This window comes from Idiotropiscis lumnitzeri, chromosome 8, assembly GCF_059441095.1.
Source record: "Idiotropiscis lumnitzeri isolate Australia: NSW breed Sydney's pygmy pipehorse chromosome 8, RoL_Ilum_1.0, whole genome shotgun sequence".
NCBI lineage: Eukaryota > Metazoa > Chordata > Actinopteri > Syngnathiformes > Syngnathidae > Idiotropiscis > Idiotropiscis lumnitzeri.
The window spans coordinates 19,853,471-19,877,903 of NC_142398.1; the positions used below are offsets into that span (position 1 = coordinate 19,853,471).

The 24,433-nt window shown below is 41.1% G+C and overlaps 2 protein-coding genes across 2 annotated transcripts; one reads left to right on the forward strand and one right to left on the reverse strand.

Moving 5' to 3' along the window:
• Positions 1-909: 909 nt before the first annotated feature.
• inab (internexin neuronal intermediate filament protein, alpha b) lies at positions 910-4,949 on the reverse strand. Its single transcript, XM_088303358.1, has 3 exons — positions 3,877-4,949; positions 3,318-3,442; positions 910-3,241 (listed from the first exon to the last, which is right to left on the reverse strand). Exons 1-3 carry the CDS (start codon positions 4,921-4,923, stop codon positions 2,965-2,967), a joined length of 1,449 nt encoding a protein of 482 aa, XP_088159484.1. The 5' UTR covers positions 4,924-4,949; the 3' UTR covers positions 910-2,964.
• A 1,220-nt stretch (positions 4,950-6,169) lies between these two features.
• nt5c2b (5'-nucleotidase, cytosolic IIb) lies at positions 6,170-24,163 on the forward strand. The gene is made up of 18 exons (XM_088301717.1): positions 6,170-6,370; positions 8,859-8,976; positions 12,036-12,109; positions 15,626-15,743; positions 15,868-15,963; positions 16,106-16,197; positions 16,283-16,340; positions 16,876-16,969; positions 17,641-17,694; positions 17,804-17,887; positions 18,073-18,114; positions 18,265-18,372; positions 18,811-18,877; positions 18,975-19,145; positions 19,280-19,331; positions 19,539-19,599; positions 21,263-21,439; positions 22,351-24,163. Exons 2-18 carry the CDS (start codon positions 8,876-8,878, stop codon positions 22,582-22,584), a joined length of 1,683 nt encoding a protein of 560 aa, XP_088157843.1. The 5' UTR covers positions 6,170-6,370; positions 8,859-8,875; the 3' UTR covers positions 22,585-24,163.
• Positions 24,164-24,433: the final 270 nt, after the last annotated feature.

A 24,433-nucleotide genomic window follows, 5' to 3' on the forward strand; every position in this document is an offset into this window, starting at 1 on the left:
CATGTGTTCACCGTAGTTATGAGGAAGGGGTTGGGAGGCTGAGTTTTGCAACGTTCATTTTTATTTTAAAGCAAATCGGAGAGAGCTGTTTCACGGCGCCGCTTTTACGGTGGCATTTCAGAGGCCCTTACCTCACCGTCTGCTTGGAGCATTGCAGAGGTATAAATCTTTGAAGAGCCGCACCCTGCATCACGCATGCACTACAAGCATCAAAGCGGTCCCGCCCAATTGACGGGAAACAAAATAAGAAAGGCCTTATCGCAAACAGGTACATGAAGCTCAAGGTTGGGGAGCCGTGGGGGTGTTTGTTGAGCGGTGGTTGTGTCTGAAACGACTTCACGCAGGACTGCGGCACATCATCTAACATCTCTGTGAAGTGCACTTTGCCCCACGTCGGGAAAAGAAGATGTTCAAAGGAAAAGAAAGAAGAAATCATATGTGTTTGTGTGGACAAAACTGGAGGAGTTGAGCAAGTACTCACTGCTGCAATATTTTGCTTTATTATGCAAATTAGGCCATGTATGACGCTAATGACAAAATGGCAGCAAAAAAAATATATGTCTATTATTTATAAATGTATAAATGTAGAGAATTATTTTGAAGGAAAAGGCCTGTAAAAATGACTCCATTTAAATCGTATTCAAAGATCAAAGAAAGCTATTAAAACTCTTTGATTTAAAATATCCTTCATATTTGGTGATTTTACATTAATTCCAAGATATTATTCAAGTAAATACCTGTTAAATCTTCACAAAAAATGTATTAATTAATTGCGGATTTTTTTTCTTTTTTGCAATTAATTAATTAAAAAAATGTGATCGCTTGATCGCACTATTAGACCGACATACCCTTGTGCCGAATGAGTATTACACAAAGACACACGCAAATAAATAACTATTCAGCCTCAGCAAATGTCAAATCTTTATTGACATAGTGTCTCACAGCAATACATAGCAAGTTGAAATACTAACGAGAATAACATATCAGCTACATTCAATCCCTAAACTTTTAATTGTCACGGAAGCTCGAAATAAATGCAAATAATGATCAAACACCCCACTGGACGGAATCATCGGCACCATGCAAGATACGCAGCTGCTGGTGCTTTAAGGCATTTTATATCCTACGGCAAACTATTGATCCTTGCGTTGAACGTTTTGACACACTCTTTTGTTATGTCATGCCATGACCTGGTGTTGCACGTGTGGCATTTCTGGCAGTGTTGCAGTGGTGGGATATTTCGACACCCTGGACATTTCATTTGGTTTGCGGTGTGATTATAAAAGCTTTTGTTACTCTGGAATGCAGCATACATGTGCTTGTGTCATTTTTCTTCCAAACTCCTTTCAAGGATCGGCCACTGCATAGCGATACAAATACACACTCACTACAGTACGAACATATTGATCGTTCCCAAGCCGTGAATATAACAAGCTAATTCAGAACATTCTGCCATACAATCGGATTTTTTATTTTTTTTATTTTAACCAGTGTGTGAGTGCAGCTTGTCAGGGCGGCGGTGTTTAAACTGGCAGGAAGCAAGCAAAAAAATAAATAAATAAATGAAAAGTGAGCTACAAGTGGCTCACTCAAACAGGTTCCTACCGGTGAGGTCGCACTACAACAGACATTTTATCCAGTCATGGCCAAAGTGTGAAAGAGAGGTCACGTTTTAAACAATCTGGTGCTTTTCGGTTGTGTATCGACTGTATTTTAATTGATTTTTGTAATATTTGGTCTTCAGGTTGCCTGATATGGATTGAAGGAAGGTTCAGGTTTTATCGTCAATGTGTGGAAGTGAGAAATGGAGCGAATGCTCTTATCCCTCCGGTGCATCTGTCGGAATCAGGTTTTGTGCTTCAGCATAATTTATCCAACCATTTCCTGTGCATGATTGTTGGTTGAGTTTTATTTTTCATTGCATTTTTTTTTTTTAGGTTTACAATTTTTATGGTTATATCTCACAAAGCTAACAAACACCATCCGCAGTGCAGTCATCCATGGACACTTTTTCATGTTGTGCATGAGCAGAAAAAAGGGAGGCATGGACCAGCCTTCAATCCTGTCGTCGTGTTGAATGAGGAATCGAAGCAGGAGGATGACATCGACTTAGAGTACGGCATGCAAATTAAGCTCGCTTCACCGACATTTTTTTTTTTGCTCATTAAATATTACAACAATTATTTGCTATTATTCTTCGAGAAGTAAGAAAGGGCAGTGTTCCTTTGAGGATGTCCGCCCTCATTTGTGCTACTCTCGTGCATGCACATTTGATGCACCATTTTAATTGGAAATTTGTGCAAGGTGACATTTTTTTTTTTTGGGGGGGGGCCAACCGTACATTGTTAACTCTGGATGGTTTCTCGTAGTGTGTGTGTGTGTGTGTGTGTGCTTTTTTTTTTGTTTTGTTTTTGTTAATCTATCGTCTATAGAAGTTGAATTGAGTACATCGGTGACATTTTCAAAGCATTTGTCCTTTAAGTATGCACAGTGGTCGCACATACATTCCGTAATTGTGGTAGCGGTGTTGAACCCGTCATGATCTACTGGGTGCATCTGTATGACACAAGTGAGAATAAGCAGTTGAGTACCATAATTGAAAAGATCACAGTCCTAGCTTGTGCTGCCTAAGAGCTTGTTCTCTGAGAGTGGATGACGAACAAATAAACGAGAACTACGGGGTCTTGATCAGAGTGACTGATATGGTGGAGTTACATTTTGATGCTATTGAGCGACATAAAATGAACCTCTAAATCTTAAATTGTACTTCTGTCTGCAAATCCCAAAACATAAATACAAGATGTTTATGAGAAGGCGAACTATAGCATCTTAGGTCCCGGTGGTGTTGTAAGTGTAAAGACGATGAGTTTGTTCTAGTATGGAAAATGATCAAAGAAGGGGGGTGGGGAAGGGGAGTCGCGAGACAAATAAGGTTTAGTGGTCTAGCGGGCTTACACTTGGCTTCTAGTTTTTCTGATTGGTGGCGGGATCACTGGCATCTTGCTGCTTCTCCACCTTTTTAGTGGTGACCACTGTCTCCTCGTAAACCTCGTGTGTAGCCTTGCTGCCAGCCTTGCTCTGAGGCTGGCTCTCATCCTTGCCTTCCCTCTTGGCGCCCTTGCCAGAGCTGGTGTAGATGCGGGACTGGTAGTTGTAGCTCTGTCCACCGCCTGAGCTTATGGATGGGCTTGGATAGGTGATCCCGGTCCCTATGCGGGTCTCCTCACCTTCCAGCAGCTTCCTGCGGATGATAATAAAGAGAAGTTGTCATAAAAGGGAAATTGAAAATTGTATGTTAATGTATGTTTGTGTCGTACCGATATGCCGCTATCTCAATATCAAGAGCCATCTTAACATTCAGCAGATCTTGGTACTCCCTCAAGTGACGAGCCATTTCACTTTTAGTGGCCCGCAGTTCATTCTCCAACTCTGCTATGCCGTCCTGTGAAAGAGATGGATTAACAGGCTGCTTGTTAAATATTTAAATCGTATCAGAGGGGAAGAGACATGTGTAGTTGTGAGGACATGTCATTTTTTTTAGCATACAATATTGTTATCTTGCGCAACATTCCGAAATCTTTCATTGCTTTTAGTCAAAATCTTTTTTTTTTTTTTTTTCAAAGTGAATCATCCGGCCATATTCCTCAACTGTTCATTTACATTAAAACGTGAAAGCCTAGGTGTAAAATGGATCTGCCTGTTTTGCAGGCTGATGACATAAGGACGTGGGCGTTGTCACTCGCAGATGCTGAGCTGAGACATCCCAGGGGAAATATCGGACAGAGCGCGCAAGCCCACTATTTTACATATCAACCCAAATCATTGTAAATGTTGGCAGTTAAATAACCAAATACATTGTAAATGACATTTTGTTACCTGGTAGTTTCCAATCTCCACGCTGTGCCTGTCCTCCATCTCCCTGAGCTGTTTTTCCAGGGACTCATTGGTGCCTCTCAGGCTCTCGATCTCAATGGTCTTGGACTGCAGCTGCCTCCGAAACTCGCTCATTTCCTCCCTACTGGCGCGGATGGCATCATTGCTGCGGGTGGCCTGCTCGGAGAGGTCGGCGAACTTGGTCTTGTACCACTCCTCGGCGGACTGCAGGTTCTTGGAGGCCATCGACTCATACTGACTTCGGATCTCCTTGAGAGCGGAGGTCAGGTCTGGCTTGGCGACCTCCATCTCCACGGACACCTGAGCAGCTTGGATCATGTCGGTGAGTTCGGCCACCTCCTCATCGTGCACCTTTCTCAGGAAGTTGATTTCATCCAGGAGAGATTCCACCTTCTTCTCTAGATCCAGGCGCACCATGGTGGCGTCCTCCACATCTTTCTTGAAAGCCTTAAGAGTGGCCTCCGCATCCTCCCGGGCACGGAACTCTTCTTCATATTTCCCCCTGAGCTTCTGGAGCTCATTGTCAATGCTATCCCTCTCGATGAGGAGCTGGGACTTCTCCCCGTTGAGCTCATCCAGCTGGGAGCGCAGTTCGCGGATCTCCTGCTGGTATAGCTCAGCGAGGCGGGATGGTTCCGCCTGCCTCTGACGCAGGGCCACCAGCTCCGTCTCCAGCACTTTATTATGCTGCTCCAAGTTGCGCACTTTCTCAATGAACATGGCAAAGCGGTCATTGAGACCCTGCATTTGCTCCTTTTCATTAGTGCGGACAATTTTGAACTCATTATTGAGGACGGTGCTCTGCGCCAGGTCGAAGGTCTCCAGAGGCATGGAGGAGAAGGAGCGTCCGGACTTTCGGGTGTACGCGCCAGCGGATGAAACGTTGCTCCGGGATGCGGAGGAGGCTCGGTAACCTCCCCGCGAGGACACGCTCATGGCCGTCCGAGATGGAGAGGACGCATAGCGGGGAGATTCCCCGAAGATCCTTCGATAGGAGGAAGCGGAGTAGATTTCAGATCCGTAGCTCATCGTGGCTTGAATGGAGTCAGAAGAGGAGATGGGTGCGTCTCCCTTTTATAGGCGGGGGCAGTGCGATCGTTAATGAATATGCATCGATAGTAACACCGAGTCTCTCCAAAATATGTCACGAATACAAAGTGAAATTCATAAAACACAAATTACAGAGATCTTTTTTTGTTTTGTTTTTATAGCAACATCTTGTTTAGTCACATCAACCAATGACATTTAGAGAAAAAAAAACAACAAAAGTGATGCCTCCAGATAATTTTATAAATTATTTAACATAATCTTAATCTTAATGCAATGCGGTGCAGTTTTGTTATCGTTTTGTTATTACCCCCCCCTCTACATTCTGCATGAAATTTCACTTTTTACTTAATAAAAACCGTTTAGTCATCCCCCACTACGCGTCGCACGTCGGCATTCAAAAATGTGACTTTGCTGCCCTCTATTGGAAAGAACAAGTAAAAGATTGATGTCGGGCATGCAGGCAAAAAATATCATGCGCTTGCAGAGCTGTACTTGAAGGCTATAAAAGAGGGGTGGGAAAAAAAAGTGTGTCTTGCTTCACTCTTTAATTACACCCGCCGTGAGCCCTGTAATATGCCTTCATTTTTAACCCCCGCATCAATTCATTATTTATTTGTTTGTTCGTTTTAGTCATATATCTTATCAAAGAATTGGTTATTTTTTGGGAAATAGTAAAATATATATTTGAAAAATGAACATTTTACACGTACATTTATTTATTTGCACTACATTGGCACTTATATAATCGTTTTGGATGTAAAAATGACATCAGTACTGAAATGCCCCCCCAAATGCTCTGTAATGATTGATGAAGTTTTTAATTTTTCACCCCACTATTTGAGAAGCACTGACTTAACCACCTTGGATCTTGTCCTTCTTTAACTTTGTCACCTGTGAGTCTTTAATATACCTAACGTATATTTTTACGGGAGGGAGTGGCAGAACCTGGAGAAAACTTGCGTGCATTCACGTGGGGACGGGCTGGAGGGGAAACAAACTCCACCGAGGATGGCTGTCTTCGAAACCCGAACCTCAGAACAGTGAGGCTGGTGTGCCAACCCCTAGCACACTAATCTGCCTATTACGTTTCTATTGTTGTTCGTATACTATGATTGTAATTGTGATTAATACGCCCAGAGACGCACTTCCACTGTGACGCTTGCCTTGGCCAAGATGGTAAGTGACCCCGCCTCCTGTTGAAAGACAGAAGGAGATCCCGCCCTCTCTGTATGCCTTCCTCTTCCATCTGGCAGCAGAGAGAAAGACAGACAGAAACCCAGAGAGGAGAGAGAAACTCCAGATTGGTCTCGAGCTGCAGCTTTCTGCATAGATAATCACAACCTTTCTTTCTCACGCTTTCACGTTGCCGGAGGCGCATGCTCAGACGTTGTGGCGGTGCAGTTGTTTGACATAAGACATAGCCGTGGTGAGTACAGTCCTGTTAAACCTGCCACGACCCTTTCTGGTTGTTGTTTATTATTGTATCCGGTTGATGTCTTATGGGGATCGGCCGATACATTTTTGGCGACCCGCTTCAATCAATGTCGATTAAGGAGCGCTTAGCAGACTGTTAGCTTGTTTGGCAAGTAACGAGATGTTTGGTAGTCCATCGAATGTGATTTTCTGTTAGCTTAGTTGATTCCACAGCGACCGTCATTGTAGTTCATAAATGATCTTTTATGTAAGATTTCACTGGCGCAGTACGATGTAGTAGCGCTTATTAACGGCGCTGCTGGAATAGATTGTGTAAGTAGAACAAAGCCCGTTTTGCGTTAGTGTGGGCAATGTTCGGACATACTGTATCCGACTGAACCTGAGCTCCCATCTGACACCGCGGAACCGTGGTCCGAGTGTAAACACAGGTGTCCTGAAGGCATTGGCTAAAAAATGACTGTAACCCGGTAGTTGTTTGGAAATTAACCCCCCCCCCCCAAAAAAAAAGAAAAAGATGCGAGTGTTGATGTGTGTGGCTTTCCGTGACACATTTTATCATGTGTCTCAACTGCCGGGTGTTGACACAAGAGCAAGAAAGCTGACATAAGCGATCGTGTTATGCAGTCTGCCCCCTCCTCCAGATTTAAACAAAAACAACTTCCTAATGACTATCAACAAGCCACAGACCAAAGGTGCAGAAATGTTCAGGGAGTCACAGTTGACAGGGCACTTAAATGTATTTCATGCAAGCTTCTCTAGCTAGTCTTACTTCCTTTGGTAAATTTTTTGATTTGGCACAATTATTAATTTCTGTTTTAAATACATTATACTGTATCTCGTTGCCTTTGGATGTTCAATGTCAGATGCGATATAATAACGTGTGTACAGTCCCCTTCATCGACTAGTTAGACCAGAAGTGTCAAACTCGGGCCACATCGTAGTTGTGGTTTCCCTCAGAGGGCCGGTATGACTGTGAACCCATAGAAATTGATTGCAAAGCCAGTTTTGAAATCAGAAGCTAGTAAGTAATTGTTCAACAATTTTTCAATTTATTTTAAAAGGGGAGGATTGGTAACAAATAAATGGCAATATCTCATATCTCAGTGTTGTTACAAGTGAAGAAAATATGCTAGAAACAGGAAGTTGATGCAGATGATTTGCCCTTTGCGGGCCACATAAAATGAGGTTGCGGGCCAGATCTGGCCCCCGGGCCTTGGGTTTGACACCTGTGAGTTAGAGGATGAAAAGTATGGAACATGCATTCATTAAAATATTTTAAATAATAGTTTAGAGTGGGGCAAGATGCCCCCCTTAAGAAAAATGTTGACTTTCTTTAAAAATATTAATAATGTGAATATCAACAAATGTGTACATAAGAAGTTTGCCTAAGTAAACACAGGTCACATTAATCTGTACAAACTTGGTTTTTATTGTCATGAAAACTCATTTTCAAATGTTGACATTGCTGTTATTTCACCTCAACAGCAAATGTTACTTAACGCAAAAATAAATGATGGTGTTTACCAACCATTGCATTATTGCCAATTTGAAATATATAATCCTGCGACAAATCCCATTTTCAAAGATTTGGTTAAAAGATGTGTAAACATTATCTTGTTTTAAATCAGGTAAACGGTTGACACAGTGAGACACACACTTAAGACACAACTTTGTCATCTGATTTTTACGTGGCTGCCCCGACATGACTCATTTCAGGCCATTCCCTTTTTTTTTTTTGTGTGTTTGGTGCTCACCACTTCTTAAGTATCTTCTGTGTGCTGTGATTTCGTCATCTATTATATTCATGCCGACAGTGTTAACAACACATTCAAGTAATAAACTGTAATCCCAGGCCGTCACTGCGCTTCATTCAAGATAACGCACAAAGGAATGTGCAAGTTTGCATTAATAGACCAAATTGTTGCTCGCAGTACATGTTTAGTAAAATAAAAATGAGGCATGGTAATTTCCGTTCGACACGTAATAAGCGCATCGTGACAACGTGGGAAAGTTTAAAACTCAAAACCAAGTTGACGCTAAACATAGTGGCACACGGCATTGTTTTCATGTACTGTATGTCATTAGTTTGAGTCTTAATCGTCGTGAACCTCTTTTCAGGGAGTCACATGCAAGCTGCTTAAAAGAATGAACGAAATTTCATTTTGAATTTTGTGTTACGTTAAGAGTCATGGGGAAACCTTCGTTTTTATTATGCCTTAGTCAACCTATAAAATTCAACATTTAGATAAGATGACTTCAAAACTGTATTAAATTGCTTGTACCGTTTATAAATGTTTTATCATGCGACAGTTTTATTGGAAATAGATACAAAAACTACAACACCTGAACAAACACACCACATTCTCACAGTCGGTTGTGGTCAACCTTAGCGGCTCCTCGCTATGAGGTTGGGTAGAACCGCCAGCAAAATGGAACACCAACTTTTTTTTTTTTTTAAGTTCTCTTATCTGTCTCCTCAGACACTGAAATACTAAAGATGACGACTTCTTGGAGTGACCGACTGCAGAATTATGCAGACCTGCCTGCCAACATGGACCGAATGGCAATGAAAAAATACAGACGAGATCCCTACCATAGGTAAGAAACGTGGAGCTCCGCTACCCGCAGATCTGCCACACAAATACTTTACCATGAATGTTGACACAATATTTCTAGCTTGAAGGTGTTCTCTTATGTAATCCTTGTTTTAACATGCGGGTGACAAAGTCAAGGCCCAGGGGTCAGATCCAGTAAAGAAATTAATGTTGGCTTCATATTTCTTGCTAAATACGTTTTTCTTCCTTCGGAAGCTATGTCACATAAATACTTTGAATGTCAAACCCACGATGACAGTGTTAGACGTCAGACGACACTTTTGTACATTTTTTTTTTTTAAATATTTGACTTTATTTGTACTGGATGTCACATCAAAAACAACTGCAGGCATTGATGTTGAGTACGTCACAATAAATGTCATGATTTGGTACACTCAAGTTTGGATAAATTGTTGAGCAGGTTTTCCTAGTGTTGTTGTCATAGACTGTTTTTCTTGGGCGTGGTTTGATTGTATTTAGTGTTATGCAAAATGCTGAGCTTCATCGCATACTATTGAGGTCATGACCTGGGGGTCACCAACTTGCAGGATAATTGAGTTGGTGAGCCCCGGTCATGACTGCTTAAACTTAAATGAAGTAGTTTAGTCGATGATTATGCAGAGCAGGGTTATTATAGTTTGGGAATTTTAATTATAGTTAGTTTTGATTTTAATTATTATTTTTTTCAGGGCGGGTTTGTTAGTTTTTATCAGTATTAGTTTTTTTCAAAATCACTTAATTTCAGGTTAGTTTTAGTATTAGTTTTGTTTTTAAAAAGAAGTGTTTTACATGATTTAAAAAAAAAGACCATGGTAATTATTGTGCAGTGAAAATTCAACCAAAATATTATTTCAAAACATTTTGGTAATACAGGGTACAATTTACGGTTTTAACAATCCACAGACTAAATCACAATAAGTGCAGTGCATTCCACTTTTAAAGTCAAATGCTGGCATGCATGCATACTCAGAATTATAATAAAGCTATTATGATTAATAGAAATATTTTTTTTCATTCAACAATAGAACTGAGGTCAAGTACATCCTCCACGAGCCCATTCACTATTTGAGTGGCTTGCTTGGTTCTGCCTGACTTGTGATTGTTCTAGATATCTTTGAAGGCCCATAAATATCATGCCACCAAACAACAACTCTTGACTCACCGCACGCAACAACAGAGAATGACGTAGAATAGCCACAATCATTTTTGCAACAAGTCAGAAAACGTCTGAATGGTAAGAAAGCAAAGTGAGGGGGGTGGGGTGGGTTGGGTTGGGGGGGTGGAGTGGGGGGGGGTTGTCATTGTTTGTGGGTGCTGCCGTGGCCTGCTGGAGCAGGTCGGAGAGTCAAAGTGAGGTTTAATTTGACATAGAATGCATCGCCACTCTTCTCCTGGACAAACATCGAAATGGGAGCTTGTTCACTACGGAACTGCCTCAAGGTATTTACTGTCTGCTTTTGATGAGTCGGACGGGACTACAAACGCCATTCGGGTGTTACACTATGTTCTATTTGTCTTTGGATGTTTGATATCCTTTTGGCTCATTTGCATCTTATTTTGACGACAATGAAATAGGCGAGTGTGCTGGAACATGAATGATGTGTTATCCACCTTGACATTTGTCTCAGAGTTTCACGACTAAAATAAAAATCAAATCCTAAGTAGTTGGATGTATTTCTCACGTCAACATTAGTGTCAAAATTGGGGGGAATTCGTAGGAAAAATATGGAAAACATCATGTGAGTGAAGTTGGTAGCAATGTCAGCCTGGTGATGTAAACAAAACGTCTATAACGGGGGACACTGACTGATTTACGAGCCATTAGCTGGCCGATTGTCACAAAGTCTTAGTGTGGTACACATCGCTGGAAATAGTAGCGCACTGTCACAGAAGGCAAGTTTCTATTTATTGATGGAAATGGAAACGGCTTCAGATTCCAGTTGTCTTTTTTATTTAATCAGTATGGGATTAAAATAGAATATGATTGCTAACAAAAAAGAACTCATATTCCTTGAAGAATAATTTCATGGCATCATTCTCCGTGATATCACTCTTCAGTAAAAAATGTTTGGTGATTATAATTTTTTTTTTTTTTGGACGATGATGATGATGACGAAAATTTCAGTTTGTGTAATGTCTTGAACTTGACCAACACTGGATTACGGGAAGTAGTCCAACAATTTTAAACCGGCAAAAGCAAAAATCACTGACATGAATTTTGATTTATACTACCATGCAGTGTATTGACCAGCATCTTTTTTTCCAGCTCACAATTATTTATCATTTTCAGTGTCATTGTAATTTAAAAAAAAAAAAATGTGCTTGAAAATTGTTTGCATCATATCCTGCACCCAACAGCATTTCTATGCTAGATGAAATCAAAATGTGTTTAAATCTGTTCATTTTCGTGCCTAGCTCAGCTATTGAGTTCTTTGAAAATGCAATTCCATTTGACGAAGAGGTTCCTCTGGTTGGTTTGGTCTGATGTGGATCATTTCAGCTTTATCTTAAGTTCTGAAAGACATAACTTTGATGTATTGTGATTTCTACTGCGATTTAAATGGGAAAGTGTGAATTCATCACGTCGCAATCTATTTTTCGTTCTAATTTCAAATCACCGCAAATACAATGCTGACAAGTGTGTTCATATTGTAAATAACAAGGAAACTAATTTTGTCACACCATATGGAATCAAATCGTAATCACGTTGAATTGAATCAAATTGAATCGTTCCACTTTGAAATAAACCATTTTTGAATCATAGCTCACCTCAAGCATCAAGATACGTATTGTATCATATTTTTTTTTTTTATTGGTGAGATGCACACCCTGTGAGTATACAAAATGATGAGAGATTTTTGTAAGCTTTTCTCATTGCATGGCACATCCCAATGCTCATGAGCAGTCTCACATTATCAGCCTCTCACGGGGCTGGCGACCAGTCTGGCATGCGGGAAGGTTTCATCTCTTCGCCCCAGGAACACTATTTGCCATTGTGCCTGAGAATTGCTGTTATTGTTTAAGATTGCCCGTAACACAGATACTCTTGTGTGTCTTGTCTAGAGTGTTTTTCAACAGAAGCTTGGCAATGGAGAAGATTAAGTGCTTTGGCTTTGATATGGATTACACGTTGGCAGGTACGTAACATTTCACCCAACACCGATGGGAACAAAACAAGTCGAGGAAATATTAGTTACTCCCTAGGACTGAAAGTCAACAGTTACTCGTTAGAAATGGTTTCTAAAGTAATAATCGCCGCTCTGCAGTTCTTCGATGACAGGTGTGGGCAAACTACGGCCCGGGGGCCACATGCGGCCCGTTCAACGTTTTAATCCGGCCCGCCAAACTTGAAAAAAATTAAATGAATAAACTTTGTTAATGTTTTATTTTCTAAATACTGTGTTTTTTCAAAGACATAAATTGTTGTAATGCTTTTGTTCAGTTTAATTTAAAATGACATATATATTTTTTTCTCCGATGAGGTGAGGTGACCAAAACAATCCATCCATCTGCTCCTGGTCCGGCCCCTCTGTCATATTTTAGAACCCATTGTGGCCCGCCAATCCAAAAGTTTTACACGGTCTTTCCATCTGTGAGCGGCAAACATGTTCTGAACATTCCACATAACTCCCTGGTACGCAGGATCAGTTGCATACGTCTCCGACTGACTAGTAACGGCTCCAAAATTATCCTGCCGTGTTGTTCTGTGACTCAGACCCACTTTTTCATCCCCCGCTTCCAAAAATAACCCAAATGACTTTGTTAAGTAGGTCACGTGTGTTTGTGAACTTCTTGAGTGATGACTCCTTTGAGAATCGCCATCACTCATAGTCCCCTCTCTGAATTTGCAGTTCCTATCTGAGCGTCGAGTGCAACTTGCTCAGCTGTTGACATGACTCTTTTTATGGGAGCTCATAACTAAGCGCCAATGTTTGCAGGAAGCTTGGCTATCACGTATCCACGGAGGGGCTGTCAGCTTTTGACCCCCCTAATTTCTGTCGATGCAGTCTGGCATTTTTTTTATTCCGCAATTCGTCGGAAAAAAACGCCAGTAACGGATTGACGTCCCTTCAGTCAGTACTGACGGAATGCCCACCTCCGGTTATTACCTATTTTATTTTTGTGGCAGCGTGGTGTATTCGTGGCTAGCACGTTGGCCTCACGGTTCTGAGGTTTGGGCTTCAAATCTATTCTATCTCTCATCCAATCGAAAATGATTTGAATTCCCCCTAGGTGTGAATGTGAGTCTGAATGCTTGTTTTCCCTTTGACCAGACCAGCTCGAAGGATGCTTGCCTGCGTGTGTCTGTGTGTGTTAGTCATGTGCATCCTGTCAGCGGGAGAAATATGAGAACCCAAAAAATTCAAGCGAGCACAACCAACAGTCCCACATCTTCCGGTCCGCACACCAAAGATCTTTGTATGAAAATCAATGCCTCACAATAAGGCTTTTGATGACACTCCAAATAACTCCGGAGATTACTGTCAGAAATAGGGGCAACTTAAACGACACTTATTTGTGAAATATTGTAAAATGCTTAATGCGATATTTAAAAAAAGTCTTTCATTTATCCGTCTTTGTTTCGCTAAACCAACACCTCCCAATCAGTCATTTAATTATGCACAGGATGATTTAGCAACCGTAATCTTTGATTTTATGATGTAATTAAACATGACTCACCATCTAAATGACAGTCCTAACTACCAGTTTTACAGTCTAGATTAAGATATGGAATGACATGCTAAATTGAGGTTTGACCACGGCAAGGTCAACATGTAGAAAAGGGCCTGGCACTGAACTCGTGAAAGTGAGAACGGTGATCGCAGTGGTGACCGAGGGTAAACAACTCTTAAAATAGGTTCCTTTGTAGTGCCCCTGAGCTTCGGGAAGAAGAATACGACGAGAGAGTTTGGTTCAGGGAGGAGGAGAAGGGAGTGGAGAAAGACGGGTTGGAAAGGCAACGTAATTGGCATGCGCTACTGGTCTGGGCAGAGGGCCCAGACCCTCGGTTTACTGAAGCACCACAGCTGGGGCTGAGAGTCAGGAGGATTGAGCGGCGAAAGGTGACGTGTCACACAGAAACAGACTCCTGCAAAACAACAGGTTCAGTCTGAACTCAAAGCATCACATCTGTGATCCACACGGGTAACATTTTTGGCACTCCTCTGTTAATAATAAAATAAAATTAAATAAAATTAAATAAAATTAAATAAAATTGAATTAAATTAAATTAAATTAAATTAAATTAAATTAAATTAAATTAAATTAAATTAAATTAAATTAAATTAATACAAGAAATAAAATAACAATTTACTAAATAACAATACTATTGAAAATTAACCAAGGAAAATACTCAGGTGGGATTTGTATATATTAAATATGGGTCTTGCAACAGGAGAGGGACTCAAAGAAGTATTCTGTTTTGTACCTTTCTTCCAAACAATTCCACCCCGAGTAAGGAAAGCAGCCATCAACACAAGCACATTCTTCATTTTATATTTATAACATGTGACAGATCCTCGTCCCAGTGTCCAATATCATTTTAATCCTCCACCGGACTTTTCCAAGCCTTGTCCTAGTCCTTGTTTGGCCCGGGGGGTAAATACGTAGCTCATGGCGATGGCGAGGAGCGGCCTCATCAGCCTGCCCGGAGCTCATCTGAGATTCCACAGAAAGTTGGGCCGAATTTTTCTTTTCACACCTGATCAAATGTCCTTTGAGAACATCCTGGCTTGTGTTGATACAAAAACACACACGGGAGCGCAATGTCTGGCGTTTGCATGCGTGAAGGGGCTTCAAACTTAAAAAGCTGCTTTTATTTTCCTTTTATTTAATTGACTACGTCTGCTCTAATGCCTTATTGTTTTAGAGGAAAATAATAGGCTAAGTCTCAAGTCCAGTCCGTACTCCAATGTCCGAGTAACATTTGGATTCACGACTCCAAAAATACGGGCAGGTGTCATAATAGACAGTTGATTGAACTGAGCTTTGTTCACCCTTTGCACTTTTTACGAGTGTAGATCGTCAAAACACAACTGAAAGTGAAGATTATGATTATGCAGATACATTCGAAAATACTTGAGAGGCTTCTGCTCCTCAGATGACCTCAGCAGTCCTTTTTAGTTTGGCTTTTAAATAATTTATGTTAGTCTTTTCATTTAGGACTGTCATTTTATCTATTATCATTGTCTTTAATTTTTTTTTTTTTTTTTAGCTTCTTTGTCTTTTAGTATAATTGATTGATTGATTGAGTGTCTCCACCTCCGGAAAATGTACTTCCAAAGTTCAACAGCGTACTTTCTTAGCTATGCATTATATTTCCGGCCGCTAACACGAGTGTGCTGCTGAAGGATGCAATAAAGTCTTCATTTTAAAGAGCGTGACAACGTCCCATTATACTTCCACACCTTTGATGGCACCACACGAAGAGAAATATGTTACCAGATGGAAAATAGTAAAACGATAGGTTACAACCAGTCAATTGAAATATATATATATATAAAAAAAAAAAAGAATGCTTTTGTGGCAGTCATAATATACGTGCGTGTTGTTGTCGGTAAAAACACGATACTCTAATTGCTTTCATTAAATCTCAGACTTGCGTTTCCCACGCAGAGCCAGTTCGGTAAACTCATTGTGTGTTTGCTTTTTAGTGTACAAGTCACCGGAGTATGAGTCGCTCGGATTTGAGCTTACAGTGCAGCGGCTGGTTTCCATCGGTTACCCACAGGAGTTGTTCAACTTTGTCTACGATCCGTCCTTTCCTACCAGGTGGGTCCAACTGCCACTTCTGACCTCTATTTGGCTAGAGCAGGAAAAGGGCAGCAGGATATGAAGAGAAATGACAGCCTTGAACACGACCTGTTTTTTGATTTGTTCTATTTTTCACTTGTAGGGGCCTCGTGTTTGACACCACGTACGGAAACTTGTTGAAGGTCGACGCCTACGGTAATATACTCGTCTGCGTCCACGGATTCAACTTCCTCAGAGGGTGAGGCTTCTGAACATTCATCTCTCCTCGTCTCTGAGGACGATTGTTAGTAACACTGTCAGGTTTGTGTCCTCATACGGTATGTGTGCCTGCATCACGGCTCCCTCATAAGCTCACCCGAATGGGATTCCTCTTTCCCCAGCCCCGAGATCCGCGAGCGCTACCCAAACAAGTTCATCCAAAGACATGATACAGAGCGCTTTTATATTCTCAACACGCTCTTTAACCTGCCAGGTACGGAGTTTGGAGGCTAATGACGAAAAATCTCAGTGCACGTTATGTGTGATGTTTTGTGACTGACTTTTTTTTTTTTTTTAAGAGACCTACCTCTTTGCATGCCTAGTGGATTTCTTCTCCAACTGTGATAGGTACACAAGGTAAGAAGCTGCTCGTTACAATAAATGTCATGTGACGTCATGCAGCAAGCTGCTGGGCGCTGCATGTGAAGCGGCTCAAACCAAGCTGGGACAAAAGAAACCCCTGCTGCATGGAAGCTGAAGTCAAGCAGTCAATAAATTTAGTTGCTTTCCCTAATTGTTGGTTTGTAATAATAATAACACAGGTATAACACATTTTTACTAACTTAAGAATGAGGAGGGGGGAAAAAAAAAAGTGAGCTACACATTGGATGCTAATATTAGCAAAGAATCCAATGTCCTGTACATTTCTTGAGAATGTAATCTGGAATGGTTGCATGGTCTTTGTCCTCTGAAACCTGGTTGTTGGTCTTTTAGGGGAAGAATGCTTTCCTGGTTGGCTGGGGACCCCGCCATCAAGGGAAGGCTATCCCATTTAAAAGCAAATGAGCATAAAGACAAACCAAGAAATGAAAACTAAGAGCAATGTTGTGGAAAGCCTCGTGTAAAGCTTGGTCTTGTGCAACAGCTGTATACATGTGTCTCTGCTCCTCAGCTGCGAAACGGGCTTTAAGGACGGTGACCTCTTCATGTCTTACAAGAGCATGTTCCAGGATGTTCGCGATGCTGTCGACTGGGTCCACTTCAAGGTACAGCACGTATGAAAGCTAATGTGGCAAAAAAAAAAAAAAAAAAAAGCATGTGTGAACTCTACTCTGTAAAACCTGCTAAATTAGTTCCATGACGATGAAATTCAAGTGCACCAAAGAAACCAAATCTGCAGAGCTTTCGTCGGGTCCAAATCACTGTTAGTCATCGTAGTAGTTTGTTGCCAGCTGCTACCATTGCTAAATATATTTTTACAAGATACTGTACGGTATACTAGAGTGTAGTACAACGTTAGTAGTACTATTACACAGTACTACAGGATAATAGGTAAACAGAAATTATGATGCTAAAGCTATACTGGTCGCATACTGCCACTTGCTGTTGTGGAGGCATAGTGTCCTCATCCAAAACTGCAAATAAACTTACCAAAAGTAACGGGATGTTTTTTTTTTTTAATCAATTAATTAATTAATTTATTTATTTATTTTGTCATATTTGTGCGTGCAATAAATTTATTAACAGAAAATACACATTCTGACAAAGGATTACATGCATGAACATTTTTTTTATTTTTATTTTTTGAACACTGTCGAACAAGCTCCTGTCGTGCAATCATCGGACAATTTTTGTTCACCGTGACTCAACTTTAAATCAATCAAGCGGTGATGCTTGTAAAAAGAACTACTACAATTAAGCTGTGTTAACTTTTTAGGGGACACTGAAGGAAAAAACCGTGGAGAACCTTGAGAAGTATGTGGTGAGAGATGTAAGTAGTTTGTATTCATGAAGGCTGCCCTTCTTACGTAAACTTGAATCTGTGAGGAGGCCCCGTAAAGAGCTTTACGATTCAATTTTCTTTCCTGCATTCTCACCAGGGAAAGTTGCCTCTTCTCCTCAGCCGGATGAATGAAGTTGCCAAGGTGTTTTTGGCTACCAACAGCGACTACAAATACACTGATGTAAGACAATTAATATTCACGCCATCAGGCACACCGGCGATTTGTTAGCTGCGGGGCAACAGTATAGTCAAAATGTTTTCATTTACTGAAAAATAACATTTTAAATAAAGTGTCATTTTTTTCCGCATTTATGTAATAACATCAATATATGAAAACCCCCTCAATGGATATTGTTTTGTTCACAGAAAATCATGACTTACCTGTTTGACTTCCCCCACGGTCCAAAGGTGAATATTCTCTTTGAAACTAATCTATACAAGATGAATAAAATCCAGCTCAGTTTTTAGTCTTTGTATTGAAATCCACCATCGTTTTTTTTTTTTTTGTTTTGTTTTTTTTAAATAATCCATATGTTTGTGTGGTTTCCTCCACATCAGCCTCATACTTCGCACCGACCGTGGCAGTCTTACTTCGACCTCATCCTGGTGGATGCCAGAAAGCCGCTGTTTTTCGGTGATGGGACAGTTCTCCGTCAAGTTGACACGGTGAGGAGACGGGCAACTCATGAAAACATACTGTAAACTCACCAGCCACTTCATTAGGTACACGCCAGACCAGGGGGGCTCACACTTTTGCAGCATGCGAGCTATTTAGAAAAGGACCAACTTCAAGTGATCTTCCTAATTTATTTATATTAAAAAATATAATTCCAATTATTTATGTTGTGCTGCAGACTTTCGATTGGTCGTACTAAACTTAATGCAAATCTCGGTGTTGCTGTGAGCAAACAAATGTTGTTCCTTTGCACTTTTTTTTTTTTTGAACCAACTGTGGCAGTATTTTGCCTGTTGCTGCTCTCTTTATCTCTTTGCTAAATATTCAATATAATTCTTTTTTAGTGAACAGAGCTTCAGTCTGTTTTTAAGTTATTTTATGTATTGGTCCACATTTCAATGACTTGATGTATTTTGCACTTCCTTCAGACCACAGGGCGACTAAAGATCGGCACTTACACAGGACCCCTGCAGCATGGTATTGTTTACTCTGGAGGTAAGACATTTCATGTGGTGACAGAGTGTTCGTGGTCACTGAGTGAGTCCCCCCCTCCCCCACCCCCCGTGTGTGATGTCATGATCCTTCGCCACAGGTTCCTCCGACATCGTGTGTGACTTGCTCGGGGCCAAAGGCAAGGACATCGTGTACATCGGGGACCATATCTTTGGGGACATACTCAAGTCCAAGAAACGCCAAGGCTGGAGGACTTTCCTGGTCATACCTGAGCTTGCCCAGGAGCTGCACGTGTGGACCGACAAGAGTTGTGAGTATGAGAGAAAAATAAATAAATAAATAAACATTCTGGGCCTCGATCGGCGTAGCATTGTAATGACTTGCTGTCACGTTCATCCTCATAAATAATGATGCTGATCATGTTTTTTTTCCCTCTTCTCTCAGCTTTGTTTGAAGAACTGCAAGGTCTGGACATTTTCTTGGCAGAACTCTACAAGTAAGAACTCTTCCTGCACCGACAAACCACATCAGTTTGTGCGCGAACGTGCGTATTATGGGGTCCTCGGGGTCAAGAGTGTAAAGTCTAAAGGAGCGGGCTGTAACGTGTTATTTATAACAAGGCGCCGGCTTCTTTCGCAAACTGATATCACCCCAACCACCTATTGTCAGCGAGCTTAATCATGTGTCACTCTTCCTCCTGCAGACATTTGGACAGCAGCAGCAACGAGAGGCCCGATATCAGCACTATCCAGAGAAGAGTCAAGGTACGCATTTAATCACCTCGGTTTCCATGACGACGCAAGGGGACAGGCCCTGTCCAAATGCTGTCACCTGAAGAGTATGTTTGCTGAGTGTGATTTACCTTTGTTCTCATAGCACGCCCCACAGTTTGTCTATCTGTGTGTGGTTGATAGAGGCTCACTATTAATGAATAACCACACACACACACACGTGCGCACACAAACTAAGATAGATCATACAGGGCATCCTTGATTTATGACCGAGTTCCGGTCTTACGACATTGACTTGAAGGGATTTTGCGCACAGATGTAAAGTCATTATTACAATTAATTCACTCACTGTCAGCCCAGGTAAAATGAATGTACTTTTTGACTTCTATATCCGTCAATGGGAGCGAATGAGGTAATATTAGTACAGTATTTTAAAAAAATACCTAGCTCTAAATATAAATATAAATATAAATATGAAGAAATGCAATTTTGTAAATATTCACAAATTTTGAAGTTGATACCTGCAACATGTCCAGGCCAGGCCAGTCTAGGACTGTCAGGGTCTTGCCAGCGAAACGCTGGGAAGAAGGTGGCAGGACTCTCCAAACGCGGACACAGGAAAATCAGTTTAACAAAGAGTATTTATTGAATCACAATAGTGGTAATCCAATCATCAATTGAGGCAAATATAACTATCTTAATATTACATCCGTCGATAAATCAGGAGAAAAACACAAAGCGCTGGCGGAGAAAAGCTCACGCCAGGGAGGAGATAAACGACGGAACGAAAAGCGCTTGCACCGGCAAGGAAAAGGAAAAATGATCAACATTAATAGCTTGCCAAGAGGGAAAACCAATTGGAGAACACGAGGAACAAAACGAGACCGAGCAGTAGCTGGCAAAACGTGGAACATAAGAGATCGCAAGAGCAAAAAATGCATGAACAAGAGAACAATCAATACCAGGGTCATGAACATGAGCCGTGCAGGAAAATTATCCGACGCCGGGCAGTCAGTGTAGGTGGCTTAAGTAGTGTGTGTAATTAATCAGTGAATGAATGTCAGGTGCGGCGCCGGTGGGCTGGGCGCCCGCTCGTGATGACGCGGGCGGAGTCGGTCGTCGGAGGAGACGCCCCTGCTCAGCTGATAAAACATAAACAAAGCGCACATGGCAGGGAGGTGACGAAAACGATAACACAAACCGGCGTGACCGGCACGGGTCATGACAAGGACTCACTCGCTCTCTTTTAGCGCAAAGCTAAGCGATTGCAAAAATGGGGCTTGATTTTTGTCTTGCTGAAATGATACCTTATCAATTTTGAACGTTACATACTCTAGATGTCTTTGTAGTGTATTCAATTGAATAGAAATTGAAAAGGTTTTCCAAATCATTGTGTTACATTTTTATATTTTTGTCTACATTTTACACAACCTCCCAATTTCATTTTCAAGTCTTGCAGCAGACAACTTTTATCTCTGTTTGTGTGTGTGTGCGCGTGTGTGTGTGTGTGTCTTGACCTATCCTTCTATGAGCTTAAAAAATGAAAAAAAAAATTTGCTTTTGTTTAACTAATTTACTGCCATTGACGGCTAAAGACGTCAAAGATCCATTTTTATTTTTTTTTTAAATGAGTCAATTTTCTTCTCCACGGATCCACTTACAAAACTTGATTTTTTTTTTTTCTTCTCTTCTACAGAAAGTCACGCATGACATGGACATGTGCTACGGCATGATGGGCAGCCTTTTCCGCAGCGGCTCCAGGCAGACTTTGTTTGCCTCCCAAGTGATGCGCTACGCCGATCTCTACGCAGCCTCCTTCATCAACCTGCTCTACTATCCGTTTAGCTACCTCTTCAGAGCCGCACACGTGCTTGTGAGTACAGACATGCTTCCGGAAGGTTTTTTTTTGTTTTTGACAAAAAGTTAATTAAGAAATCAAAAGGTCGGTTTAAGGTCGTGCCACACTAGCTTCAAGTGCTTCGTGCATTCGGTTAGTCAGTCCAAGTTGGGACAGCGAGCGGTTATTTGTTCAAGAGCTTCGCTCCTCCGGGGGGCAAAAGTGAGGACGCTCTTCCGCTGTTTTCTACAATGTGGACGTCATGGCCTGCAAACTGTCGGGAGCCACTCCAACTTAGAATATTGTGTGCGCATGAGGGGTTCATGCAGGATTTTGAAGGTCGCAAAAAGCAAATCGAGCTCTAACAAGGTATCCAATCATGTTTTAGCAGATCTTTTTTTAGTGATTCAAGTGAGATTGCGCCTAATGGGCCGTGAAATGCGATACACATGACTTCTGTGTGATTTCCTTCTTTCTTTAGGGGTCCAGAATAGTTTTTATGCAGCGAACGTGGAGTTTTTAGATGTCATATTAAGATGTCAAATAACAGCCACATTTTGGTAGCTTTTGGAGATACAAAAACAATTGGATAAGTATCGGTCGCCGTATTGGTATCGGTACGGTATCGGAATATGAAAAAGTGGTATCGAGCCATCTCTAATCTTAAGTCAAAAGGAGAATCCGATTTGACATTCTCAGGAGCCGGCTGGAACGGCCAATGGACTGCACAGCTCAAATGTTTCACTCAAGACTCTTCTTCACTGTCCTAATCTTAAAACAATCTTTAACCGTGACTTTTTCTCTTAAAATAGCAACTTTATTCTGTTCATTTCATTTGATTTTGTCAATTTGCTTGCTCATTTTGGTACTAATACTGTAATGCAGTGTCTCCCCAACCTTTGAGGCCAAGCTATATAGATAGGCATTTTCGTCCGTCTGGTCCTCAGATGCCCCACGAGTCGATGGTGGAGCACGCTCACGTGGACATCGACGGCGAGTCGCCGCTGGCCACGCGCAACCGCAACCACTGCAGCGACTGCAAAGAACTGGAGTGCAAACGCAACCGGCTGACCCGCTCCTTCAGCGAGATCAAGCTTCCCAACCTGTTCCCGCAAACCCCGCAGGAGATCACCCACTGCCATGATGAGGACGACGAGGAGGAGGAGGAGGAGGAGGAATGAAGTCCTCCTATCTTGCCATTAAGAGCTTTTCTATTTTGAAGCCTGGTGGAAAATCCTTCACTGTGTGTCTTCCATGGTCGTCAATAGACGGAAAACACTCCTCCACTGAGGTATAACGTGACCTTTTCCGGCCTTACTGTCGGATAAGTTGGTATTAAGGCGTGACACGCACGCGTGTGTCAGCACTCTATGTGAAGAGGTGCATCAATCGGATGCATCACAATTTATTTGTATTTTTTTATTTTATTTTTTTTTTTAATGCAAAATGGGAACAATGTGCTTTTGTTTTTGTTTGATTTCCTTGACATTTTTTGATGTCTCGTTTCTGCCAAACGGCATTTTTGGGTGATACTGTCGTGAAGATTTGCTAAAAGGCGCCGCAGTGTTCCGGTGGTCGTTGACCCCGTTATCTGGTTACCAAGCAACAATGAGAACACCGTGTACTGTATTACATGCTGATAATCGCTATGACAACAGTGAAGTCGTGCTTCTGCAAATAGCTGTCAGGTGTAGACAGCTTAAGAAGCCTCAAGGCAGTATTTATTTTTTTTTACTTTTTATTTTAATAGGAAAATGAAACTTGAGTGTTGCTTTTTTTTTTTCTTTTTCGGACAGCTTGGTGCGATGTTTGTCACTCACTCACTCATGCAGCCGCCATATGCAAAGGGCATGCAAAAAAAGGCATCCTGGGATTTCGAAAGCTGTTTGTGCTTATGCAGAGAAAAAATATTCCAAAGTGAAGTCAGAAGCTCTGTTGGAACAGCGGAACGTATTTTCCTTCTTTTTGTTGACATTGCAGCTTTTTTGTTGCTGGCCTTTTCGTGATCCAGACACGCAAACATAACACACGTACTTGAGGGCAGAACCTTAAATAACTTTAGGAAACGTAACGAATCAGTATTTTTCTTTTCTTTTGTATTTTATTTATTTTCATTATTATTACACAAGTAATATTTGTACTTTAGGGTTTAATTGTGTCTTTAAGTTTTAATGAAATGATAGTATCTGCCACAGGAGTGGTTGCACACTTTTCATTGCGTCACTTTAACATATGCACATTTGAAGAGATCTTTTTTTTTATTTTATGTTGACTGTAAGCATTTTGGGAATTTATTCACTGCCGTTTACATGGAACAAAACTGTCAAACCTAGCTGGATCTACAAAAAAATAAATAAATAAAAATGTGAATAACACGTTAAAAGCTGTAACTAAATGTTAATTCTAATCAATGACCGTTTGGGTTATTTTTATTTTTCTAAGCAAGTGTTTGAAACTCTATTTCTTGAAGTGGAAATGGAACACTTGGTTCTGCTTCTTCCCACTACATCATAATTTTGGTATTTGGTACGCCGGCTTCGAGCCTTTTCGCAATTAGTAAACCGAAGTCAATGCTTGAACCGCGATTTTGTTTTTCTTCCTGTTATGATGCCCTGAATGCATCCTTGTCACTCTCATCTCTCATTTTCTAAACTACGGTTATCTACATTTGTATGCATATCCTTTTATGTTCTCATGCTCCTGCAGTTTGTACACGGAAGGGAATGAACTGCAAATGTAAAATAAAGCTAGTTTTTCATACTTTGGTGTCCTTTGCTTTCGCCCAAAGGTCATAGACACACGTTGGCCACTTAATTTGGGTACGGCCACACAATTTAGTGGCATCCAAATACACAATCCCAAATCAGCAAATTTATTTCAGAAATTTGTATCAAACCGGTATCCCTTTGCCGTCCTCACAAAGTATCTCTCAATTTTAAAAAGATTGGCGACCCTACTTATAATATTCAGTACACAATACCTGCATACCGTAAAAAAGAAAAAAAAATAGTAGTTTTTAAGAAGCAAAGA

Excerpts from the sequence above, each read along its gene's own strand:
- inab (XM_088303358.1), bottom strand. The coding sequence starts at position 4,923 with ATGAGCTACGGATCTGAAATCTACTCCGCTTCCTCCTATCGAAGGATC. Across the intron at positions 3,443-3,876 it reads TGGAGATTGGAAACTACCAG|GACGGCATAGCAGAGTTGGA; the intron begins GTAACAAAATGT and ends TCTCTTTCACAG. Across the intron at positions 3,242-3,317 it reads ATTGAGATAGCGGCATATCG|GAAGCTGCTGGAAGGTGAGG; the intron begins GTACGACACAAA and ends TATCATCCGCAG.
- nt5c2b (XM_088301717.1), top strand. The coding sequence starts at position 8,876 with ATGACGACTTCTTGGAGTGACCGACTGCAGAATTATGCAGACCTGCCT. Across the intron at positions 15,964-16,105 it reads GGATTCAACTTCCTCAGAGG|CCCCGAGATCCGCGAGCGCT; the intron begins GTGAGGCTTCTG and ends CTCTTTCCCCAG. Across the intron at positions 16,198-16,282 it reads CACGCTCTTTAACCTGCCAG|AGACCTACCTCTTTGCATGC; the intron begins GTACGGAGTTTG and ends TTTTTTTTTAAG.